A 12,419-nucleotide genomic window follows, 5' to 3' on the forward strand; every position below is an offset into this window, starting at 1 on the left:
TGACTTATTAATTCATTATCTTTAACATTAGGTAATATATATTTAATTAATATATTTGGTACTTCTGTTGAATAAAAGATATTTGGTGGAAATATCGAATTCTTTGGTATTGTTGTTATTATATATTTATAATTAATAATTAATCGAAATAATATTCGTTTGTGAATATCAGTTAAAGGAAATTCTATTTGTGTAAGTAATTTAAATATTTGTTCTTCTGGTGGTATAAATGATGTCCGATATTTCTCATAAAATAATGCACTAATATCTTCAACATTATCTTTAATTAAACGTTTTATATATGTATGATATTTAGGAAATATATCTCCATATATTGGATGTAAATAATTTTCTTCTTCTTCTTGTAAATTCTTTATTAATAAATCCTCAATTTGTATTAATGTTTCATAATGTTTTATATAATTATCATCAATTATATCACAAAAATAATTTAAAATATTACTTAAATAACAATGTGATAAATGTAATATTGTAATAGTTTCAATTAAATTTAATGGAATTTCATTGTTTAATTTAATGCTTATTTCAAAATAATCTTTGCATTTAATTCGTAAGTTTTTCCCTAATGATAAATATGAATCAAATAATAATTGTGTTCCATATGATGAAAATATTAATGAAGAAATCTTTTGATTTAATATCTTTCGGACTTTTTGTAATGAATATCGTTTATGAGATTTTTGATTTTTATGATCGAAAAATAAATTAAAATTAATAAATTTTTCACCATTTTCATCTTCAAATAATATATAATTTATTTGTTCTGATAAATATTTAACTAAAAACTTATTAAATGACTTCGATCGTTCTTTGTTTTCTAATAATGTTTTAAAGAATAATAATAATGAAGTTTTATCTTCTTTAATATTCTTCGTTACAAATAAAAACATATTCTCTAATGGTGTAAAATCAGTTTGAAGGATTTCATTATATCGATCTATAATAGAAGCAAATCCTATTACACCATATTCTTTAATTTCTTGTTTAGATGATGATAACATTTTAGAATAACCTATATGAAGTTGTGAATCTATTTGTTCATTAATATCATTAATAGTACGAAATGTTAAATTAGATACAACTTTTGTAATCTTTTGATATATCGATAACTTTAAAGAACTTTGTGACCATAATATACCTTGAATTAATTGTGAATGATATTTAAGTTTTTCCGGATTTTCTAATGCTAATATTTCTAATGCATTAGCTATTTTTTCTTTATTAATTTCTTCGCCTATTTCGATTTGAATTAAAAATGTACCAATGATATCTTGTAATATTCCGATATCATTAACTTCATTAAATATTAACTTTGAGATTATAATCCCATACTCTATGATTATTTCAGTATTACTACTAATCATCCATGACATTAAATCAATAATAGATGTAATAATACATTCGATTGATTTATAATGGCCATTTATAGCTCCTTCTATTGAACTTTGTGTTAATGTTTTACCAATTGTCTTTTGTATAAGTGTTTGCGCTTTGTTTCGTTGTGATGGAATAGAAAAGATACAAAAGATGACCCATATATCAACAACACTAAATTCTGTTTCACTTTGTTCTAATATGGTTAAATATGACTTGAAAAAATGTATGTTAAATTGTAAAGCATTCTTTAGTTGGACTAATAAAAAGAAATTGGAATCATCTGCTGTCAATGTATCGATCTCAAAGTTATTATTTGATATGACAAATAAATTTTCGCGAAATGAACATACTGTTGAATATGAATTAGTTTCATCAGTCGTTGAAATAAGAAATCGAATAACTGATGGTAAATCTTTGGTAGATATGGCTGGTAAAATATTGTTCAGAACATGCTTACGAACACGTTGTTTGTTTTCAGTACTCAATGGAAATCCTTCTAGTGACCCTAAAATGTCGGGAATTAAATCGAAACTTTCAATCATAAAATTTAATATTCGATCAATTACTAGATCAATGTTATCTAATAATTGGAATAAATACTGGAACAATATTTGTTTGATACTTGGATGACATCGTGATATCGCTTCAAATAATTGATCTGCAAATTCTTCTTGATTAGAAACTTTTGTTAAAAATGATAAGTCTCGGACAATTTGAAATGTAAGTTTTCGAAGACGTGGAATATTATCTGCAAATTCGCTTTGAATGAAAAACTGAATTAAAATTGAAGTAATATCATCTTGTAATTCAGGGCAACTTAATAAAATTCTAACTAATGATGGCATAATTTCGTTTGGTGAGTAAAGCCATTTTTCTAAATAATCTTGATTTGATAAATATTGATTTATTGTGACGATTATATTACGTTTTCTTTCTGGTTTCATGGAGCTTATTGCATTTGATAAAGAATTTTTAACTTCGAAAAGGGGTTTAGTTAAAATTGGCTCAAAATTTTCATTAAATTTTATTCCATTATCTTCAAGAAATATAAAAAACTCTTCATTTGGCTTGATGATTTCCTTAACAATCGGTTCGATGTCTTGAGTTAACTCAACCCTTGTTAATTGAAGCATTATTCAGGAGTGAAATGCTCACTTCCTCCATCAACAAACAAAAAGTGAATTCACTGGCAACTAACGTTCTCCATATTAATAAACGTTCATCATAAATTTATGGGAAACTTGGGTGGTGATGAATGGAAAACATTAACTTTGGTTAAAGATATGATTTTTTCTTTAGGTGGTAAAGGTAGTCAACAAACAGCAAAAGAGTTATTAAAAATATTTGATGCTAATCATCCAAATTCTTTTAATTTAATTATTATTCAAATGTTATTGTATTTATATATAATTAAAATGAATGATTCTCTAATTTTTGATATTTATTTGGATTTTATTAAAACATATTATGATCTTCTAAAGGAAAATAATTATGGTGAATTCTCAATCTTAAAATATTTTATGGAATTTATTAAAGAATTCAAATATTTATTTTCAAATTATATTCCATCATCAATTAATATTTCTAATTCATTAAATAATATTATATTAGATTATAACTATATATTTTTTCAGAAAATAGAAAATAATATTTTTAAAAACATTTACTTAATTCAAAGGAATTCATCGAATATTACAAAAGTTATTCAAAATGATAATGTTGAAGAACTTCAAATTCTTTCATCGCAAACAAATTTTAATTATAATCAAATATTAAATTTACCAATTAATGAAGCAAGTTATTTCAATGAATATGAAACTGATGAAATAAATGTTACATTAATTGATTATGCAGCATTTTTTGGATCAGTTAAATGTTTTAAATATTTATTACTTAATGGCTCAAATGTAAATACTACGGCTAAATATGCAGTTGCAGGTGGAAATGAAGAAATTATTCATTTATGCGAACAAAATCATTCATCATTTGAAGGTTCTTTAGAAATAGCAATTGAATATCATCGAAATGAAATCTTTAAATATCTTTATGAAAATAAAGTTGTTGAAATATTAAACATAAGCAAATTAGGTAACAAATGTATTATATATCATAACTATGAAATTTTATCATATTTAATTGAAGAAGGAATGGGGATCAATGATTATATAATTAATAAATCAGCAAAAAAAGGTAATTTTTATCTGACTAAACATTTTCTTCAAGTAAAACACATTCCTGAAAATATTTTAATATATGCAGTAAAATCAGTAAATATGGAACTTATTGAATATATATTATATATAATTGAACAAAAAGAAATTGATATTAATGCATGTGATATTTATGTCATATATTTAAAATAACTTTAAATAATTTAATGATTTAATATAAAATTTGGAATTTGTTTGATTTTTTTAATACAGCAATTATTTATGCAACTAAAATCTCAGATTATAAATTAATACAATTACTTCTTGAACAAGAAGGAATTGATGTAAATAAGCATGAGTTTAATAATATTTTTTAATTTATTTTTAATTGAAAAATTTAATATTTAACAATAATATTTGGAAATTATTTAAATCATTTGATAATCCACTCATAATTGCAGTTCAAAAAGGTTATTATAAAATAGTTGAACTATTGATCAAACATAAAGGAATTAATTTAAATGCTAAAAATATTTTTTTGTTTTACTTGATATTAGTTTTAATAATTTTATATTTCATAATAATATTTGGATTTTATATAAATTATTTAATACGCCACTTATGTTATCATTAAGATCCAATTTCGAAATATTTGAGTTACTTCTTAAACAAAAAGGAATCAACATTAACAAAAGAAACATTAAATTGTTTTATTTTTTGTTTATTTCAATGATTTGGTGATTCTAAATAAGATTTGGATTTTACATAAAATATTTGAAACAGTACTTATGAATGTATCATTATATGGATACACAGAAATAGTTCAATTGCTTCTTGAACAAGAAGGAATTGATATTAATATTAAAGATATTATTCTGTTTTATCTGAAAATTGTTCGAAATTTTTTATGTTTTAAAATAATATTTGGAATTTACACAAAATATTTGATACAGCGCTTATGTTTGCTTCTCAAAAAGGTAATATAGAAATTGTTAAATTACTTCTTGAACGAGAAGAAATTGATATTAATGCTCAAAATGTTTATTTGTTTTATTTTTTATTTATTTTAATCATTTATAATTACAAATTATTATATGGAAATTATTCGTATTATTTATGACAGCACTTATTTATGCATCTCAAAATGGTAATATAGAAATAGTTGAATTGCTTTTAGAACAAAAAGGAATTGATATTAATGCTAAAGACATTACATTATTTAATATAATATTTCAATTAATAATTATATATTTCATGAAAATATTCGGAATTTATACAATTTATTTAAAACAGCACTTATGTTTGCATCAGAAAATGATCATTTAGGAATAATTGAGTTACTTCTTAAACAAAAAGGAATTGATTTAAATAATAAAAACATTTTTTTAATATGTTTGAAATACATTTTAATAATTTGTAATTTCACTATAATATTTGGAATTTTTTCAAATAGTTTGATACAGCTCTTACAATAGCATCTGGAAAAGGTCACAAAGAAATAGTTAAATTACTTCTGAAACAAGAAGGAATTGATATTAATGCAAAGGATGTTTTTTAATTATTTTTAAATGTTCTTCATTAAATTTTGGATTACAAAATAATATTTGGAAATAATTCATATTATTTAAAACGACAATTATGAAGGCACAAATGAGGGGTGAACATGAAACTGTCAGCATTATTTTGTAACTAATCATTAATGTAAATATATAATTTTTTTCATAAGATTTAAGTAAATTATAAATTTATTTCCTTTTCGAAAATTTTTTTTATACATAAAAATGTTATTTTTCATGGTTATAAGTAGAAATTTAAAAATAATATTTGAATTTAATTTTTATTTAATTTGTGAACAAAAAAATTTAAAATATATTTAAATTTACACCATATTCATTGGGTCATTACCATCATCATTTTGCTTATTTCTTGTAATATCTGTCAGTTGTATAACTCTCTGCGTTGATCTTAAGTTTTCCAACAACATTTCAGCCAATTTAAATTCATTATCCAAATCGTTTGACATTTGATAAGCGTCGATTGCCATCAAAATATTTAATATTTTCATTGGATCATGCATTCTCGACACCCAAAGCGTCGTGAACAAGTCCGCCACCCATTTTGTTACGAAAGAATGACCGATTGTTACTATAATGAAAGCGTATAAACCAATTATCGTACCACCAGCGTTACTTAATATTGATCCGAGTAATGCATCAAGTACAGGTTGACTCCATACGACAATTCTTGTTTTATTATCTCTATTTAGGAACATTTTAGGCAAATCAGTTCGATTAATTGAAGTTGATAATTCCCAATATTTTTCATTATTTTCATATTGCATCTTAAATGTTGCGTCATAATAATATTTATCAACATAAGTTGCTAAACTATCATAAGGTATAGTTATGAACATTGGTATAAAGTTTTTAATGAATATTATTTGATCATCGCCATCATTACTTAAAGCTTTAGTTAAATTAAGTTTTTGTTCTTCTGTTAATTTCTGACTAAATATATTTAATACAACTGATTGAGCTTTATTTGATGTCGTTGCATATTTAAATGTAAATGATAATGTACCAAATGGTGTTACATTAGTTGTATTCGATGATAATGTTTCGATTGCTAAGTTAATCGAATCAGGTGTAGCTATCCATTGATTCATTGAACCAAATGAGAAATCAATGTATTGATTTTGTTCAACATTTGTTGAATAAAATTGTAATAATAATGGATCAGAAAGTTGACTTATTTCAATTTGATCTTCTAATGTTAATGTAGTGCCTGTGATTTGATTCTCATAAAAATTAGGTAAACCTGAAATACCAAAATGTGCTGAAACCATTGTAGCAGAATTCGAATGTGAAGTTTGATTCGATGATGATAATAACATTAATGGTACAAATAATATCGCTATCATTAATATCAAAAAGATTGCACCAGGAACTTTAGACGTAGATTTTTCAGGTGGTAAAATTTTATTTGAAGCTTTTTGCTTCTTTAATGTGCTCTTTAAATGTTGAAGTAAAAGTGAATTAAATAATGATATTGATGTAGGTTTCGATACCCATTTAATAGTAGCGAATATTGGTAATACAAATGGTATATTTAAATATAATAATTCTAATATATATGTGACTAATGGTTTCTTATTAGAGAATAATGGTGGCTCATGTAAAAAGCCGATCGTAAATTGGAGACACATTAAAAGTTGATCAAATACTCTTAAAAAAACAAAGAATTTAAATGAAGCATTATTCCAACAATTTGGACAATTTAATGGGAGTGCAAAGAAATTCATACACAATGAAAAAACAGCAGATAACGTAGTAAAAATAAATGATAATAAATGATTTTGTGATGAGAAACAAATATATATTAATATCATAAAACAAAAATGTAATAATAAATATGCAACGAAAAATGGTGAAACTGGTGATGAACCTGTTACCATACTAAATATTCCAGATCCTAAAGTATTCCATGAACCATAAGATAATATTAATACTAAAAATGCTATGAAATCGATAAATAATATCCATTCTGCTAATGGTATTTTATAAGAAGAATATTTAGTAAATCTTGAAAATAATTTTTCAATTCGATTTGTACCTTTTTCAACATTTTTCATTGATGGATGATTATGTTGTGATACAACAGAGAAAATGGAAAATAATACTATAAGTGAATCATATATAAAATTATTATCAAATTTAGATAATCCAAATACTTGTAATATTGATAACTTTTGTTGTGATTGTAAAACAGCCATAGCTGAATTCTCGATTAATGAATTAATTCCTGGAAGTTGTACAATAAATCGATATAACATTACAAATATAGTATAATACATATATTGTTTATATGCAGTAATTTTCATTGATATAGAAATATAAGTTATTAATAAATATCCAATTGTTATTAATGATGGTTGAATAAATGGAGTAAATAATATTAAAATAATTAATATTGTAGGAAAACATTTACGTAAAAATAATGTAACATATTTCTTTAATAATAAAAGATAACTTAAATTAGAATTCTTATATAAATGTAATCGACGTATTAATCGTAAATGAAACGTAAATGAATAAGGAATCGTTTTAGAATATTCAACCCATTGTGGTGGTACCATAATTTTTCGATGCATATCAAAATAATCAATAGTATCACAATAAAATTGATAAAATTTTTCTAACGCAGGTATTGATATACCATTTTCTAAATTAATATCAGTCAAATACACAAAGAGTGCAATAAATTTTTGTACTAACCAAAACCAAAATGATTTTAATGCATTATAAATAGCTTGAAGTATTTTAACACCTAATGAAACTTGTACATTATTATTATTATTATTTATATTTATATTTGGATTATTTGAATAAAATTGATCTAATTCTTCAAGTTCTTCTTTGGTTACTGGATGTGGAACATAAGTAGAAGAAACAGTTAATTCAGTAGAATTACTTTGAAGATATTCTAAACGATCATTAAAATATAATTTAATAAATTCTTCATCTTTATCATATATTTTCCGAAATATTTCTAATCTTTTATTCCGAAATTCTCTTCGTTTTTCTTGTCGATTTTGAACTTCTGTATAATCTTTAGTTTCAAGTATTTTTACTAATAATATTTCAAATGTAAATAAAATAATCCATTTAGATATACTTCCATCTGAAGAATCAAATAATATCTCAACAAATGATTTTGATTTAGTGAAAAATGGCGCCTTTCTTAATGACGCCATTAAAAATATTAATATAACATACGCTAAACAATATGAAATACATTTTGTAAAAGGTTTCCATTGATAAAATGAATAAAGAATTATAAATCCCCAGAAAATGACATGAATTAACATAGCATAATCATGAATAGAAAATGAAAGTATTAAAATAATTGGCGAAAATATTGTAAATGCATATGCTGTTAATATAGTTTCACCAAAACCAGGATTTTGATCTATACCAAATTCCAATATAATTAATGTAGAAAATAAATGCAAAAACAAATGAAATATTGACATCTTTGAAGCATTTGTAATTAAAAAGTAATTACTATAATCTGTAGGTTCCATAATTTTTATTATTGAGAAAACTAATACAATTGCAATCATTAATGTCATTAAAATATTTAATACTGATGCAAAAGGTTTTGATATTTTTTTCTTTAATATTAATATTAAAAGTATAATACCTGAAATTGGCGCAATTATATTTCCGGAAGAACATAGACATGAAATAGCTAATGTAATATAAAGTAAAAATGAAATATTACGTTGTAATATTTGTATAACAAATTCATTTAATTTTAATGGTTCAATAAATTCATTTTTAGCTAAATGGAAAGCAGAAAATATAATTAAAATATTTGCTAAATTAGATAATTCACTATCAACAGAAGGTCCAATATATGTAACAATTGTAAGGAAAGTTGAAGAAATTGGAATTAATGAAATAATAATTTGGAAAAGTAATGCAATTAAATATACTACAAAGAATATTCCTCCTAAAATATGACTATCTTTAGAAAATATTCGTTGAAATCCTAAAACTATAAATAATGTAATATTAATAAATGTAGCATTACTTATAATAGTTGATAAGAAAATAGCAATTACTAAGAAATAAAACGCAAATGTATGGAAAAATGAACGTAAATTATTGAAAACTTTGGTATGAAATATCATATTAGAATTAAATGCATTTTCTTTATCAAATGTAAAACAAAATGTTGTCGTAAATATAATTAATGTTAAGATAATACAATCAGAAATATTATTAACTTTTCCACCATTTTTAGGAAATCCAAAAATGATTAAAATACGTTCATAAGGAAATGCATTTCTAAAATATTCGAAATTATATATAATATTACATATTAAATGAACAATAGCAATTACTAAATATATTATCATCAAAATATTTTTACGTTTTAGATATACATGAGATAATGAAAACAAATAAAATACAAATATTAATAAATAAATGAATTTAAATATTGAATTATTAGAAAATATAAATGAACAAATAACTAAAATTGGATAAATTATTGAGTTCAAAAATGATATTATAAAATTCTTTGGAATAGTAAAAATTGATCTACAAACAAAACTTAAACTATATATTATTATAATAGGTTCAAGATCTTTCGATATATTATTATTATTTGGATCAACATTATTAATAAATAATATTTTATATATATTCAAATTCATTTTAATTATTTTATTACGAATTAATAAACAAATAATCATTTGTGATAATGAAGCAATGTTAGTAATAATCATAATAAATGAAAATATATATTGTTTATATTGACCGAAAATTCCAATTATTATCAGGAAAATTATCGGAATTGTTATAACCAAAACAGAATATTTCGCTGCAAATAATGCTGCATAACAAAATAGAACAATAACAAAAATTGTACTAAAAATGCTTTGTGCTTTGACAAATAGTGAATTTGGATCTCTATTTGCAAAGTTAATTTCATTATTTGATTGTAATCCATTCATAAGGAATGATGAAACTGCAATTACAATATAAAAAATAATTTGTTCAATTTCAGAAGTAAAATTATATCCTTTTACAAAATGTTGCATGCATACTTGTGAAAGGATTAATAAAAGATTTACTACAAATACTATTGGTGAAGTTCTTACAAGAAACTTAATACCAAACATTGCTGTTAATGATGTTATACAAAATGATGCAAATGATATCCATGTAAGATTATCTAAACAAAAATAAAATGAAAGTATTAATATACAAAATGGACTTATAATTCGTATAAAAAATGGGTAATTCGCTTTACTGAATAATCGAATTGGTGAAACATATCCTTTTCGATTACATGCACAAAAAATTGACGCAAAATATGCACAAATATATGTCGTCAAAACTCGTATAGGTTTAGTGATGACTTTGGATTCAAATTTAATAATAAGATCTGAACTAATAACAACATAAAAAGCAAAAATTAAAACAATAAAAACATTCCAAAATATCATAACTAAAGTAGGGTTTAAGTATTTCGTGATAAGTCCATATAATATACAAAAAATAATAAAAATAAAATGTGCAACAAGAAGATATTTGTGATTTGATATTGATACACAAATTGATAAGAAAAATAAAAAATAAAGACTTATGGATTTTTGGAATATATATAATACTGATGCTTTAGCTTTTTTGAACCATTTCATATTAACATTGCTCCAGATAATTAAAAATAAAATATCAACAACTAAAACTGCAATAGTAGAAAAGAATATCGGAGGTAGCCATTGGCGCTGTTGGTATGTGAAAAGATCAAAATATTCAAGAATTTTTGGAGAAGAAATGGGATGAGATTTTGTGTATAAATGAAGACCTAGATATCCAGCAATAAAAATTACTGAATAAACTAATGATAAAATTGCAACTAAAGATGGAGAAAATTTTGTAAGGTTTGTAACAGTTCTTGGTGAATTAATTGAAACTGAATAAAATAACATAAAAAGAATGTTTACAATGGAATTTGTTAATGACCCAAATGTTGCAGATATTCCCCATGCTATTATTGGAATTATGTCTAGGATGACAAAAAATTTTTCAATTTTAAAAACTAAAGGTTCTTTTTCAACATTAACATTGTCATCTTCTGCGTTTTCGACCATATCATCATCATCACCCATAAATGATTGCTTTAAGGTCGATTTTTGTGGCATGGGTATTTTTTGGGCCTGCATTCAATTTTTCCATCGATTGACTTTTTCAGAAAGTTACGTTTACAGATAAAAAGTGAGGTTCTTTCATCTCCCACACTCTGTTTCCTCACAAAAAGTTAATTTCCAACGCCAATTAATTCTTGCTTCTATGTTCATATGTGTTAAAATAGCGAGGTTCCACTTGATGGTTTTTAGTAATACTCAAAAAAATTTCACCCGAAAAGGTATCAATAATTATGTATTTTTTAATTTTAATTTGATCATAATGTATAATATATTTATTTTAAGATATTTTACTAAAACAATTTTGAAAATGAATTTCTTTCTTTTGGTCTGTAAGAATTCTATTAGATAAAGAAAATCTCTGACTCAATTTTAGCTCCCAATTTTTGATGTTCATAAAGAAAATTTAAACTTGTACAACGTTGAAACAAATGAAATATCGTGATGTTACAATGTTGTGGAGAAAATATTTTGGACAAACAATTTTGGGAATGTCACATATGTGGCTTGCATTAGTTGGATTTTACACAGAAAATCAAACCCCATTAAACTGAATATCACTTAATTAATGAGACCTGATCATAAAGAATGAAATCGATAACTTGACTTTTTTAATTATCCCAAAACTCTGATTTAGGAAAGGATTGTGAGGAATTCTGCAAGGGTGATTTCCTTGTCTCCGAAGTCTTCTGGATTAGAGTTGATTCCTAATAATTTAAGGAAACGAGCAAGTTCGTCACCAGAGAGTGCACCTGACTTGTCTGTATCCAAAGCTGAAAACAAAACGCCTACGAAGTATAATGGATTTTCAGATGTCTGCATCATGTCTTTTGCAAAATGGCAGAATTCGTCGAAGTCAAGAACGCCATTTCCATCATGGTCATAGATAGCGAACATTAAGTCAGCTAATTCTCCTTCCATATCTAATTTTGTAAGGAATTCGCTCATTTCTTCTCTATCGAGAACTCCATTTCCGTCAGCATCCATGCCCATGAAAATTTCCTTGACTTCTTGAAGTTCTTCTGGGCTGAAGCTCTTTGCGTGTTCGATTCTTCCGTCCTTCATGGAAAGTGAGATGAAAGACCAAATTTCATTCAATTTTTCAACCATGGCCCGCCGGTTTTCCAGCCAATTGAAACATCGACAAAAAA

The 12,419-nt window shown here is 24.1% G+C and overlaps 2 protein-coding genes across 2 annotated transcripts; both read right to left on the reverse strand.

Annotated features, from left to right (window-relative positions):
• Positions 1-5,427: 5,427 nt before the first annotated feature.
• Positions 5,428-6,468, reverse strand: GO595_000565 (uncharacterized protein; the record flags this gene model as incomplete). Its single annotated transcript, XM_067918909.1, has 1 exon — positions 5,428-6,468. The coding sequence occupies one exon, from the start codon at positions 6,466-6,468 to the stop codon at positions 5,428-5,430; it is 1,041 nt and encodes a 346-aa protein (XP_067779345.1).
• A 5,433-nt stretch (positions 6,469-11,901) lies between these two features.
• On the reverse strand, positions 11,902-12,333 carry GO595_000566 (EF hand family protein; the record flags this gene model as incomplete). The annotated part of the gene is made up of 1 exon (XM_067918920.1): positions 11,902-12,333. One exon carries the CDS (start codon positions 12,331-12,333, stop codon positions 11,902-11,904), a length of 432 nt encoding a protein of 143 aa, XP_067779346.1.
• Between the last annotated feature and the right edge of the window lie 86 nt (positions 12,334-12,419).

Source organism: Histomonas meleagridis (genome assembly GCF_020186115.1).
Source record: "Histomonas meleagridis strain 2922-C6/04-10x chromosome Unknown contig_104, whole genome shotgun sequence".
NCBI lineage: Eukaryota > Parabasalia > Tritrichomonadida > Dientamoebidae > Histomonas > Histomonas meleagridis.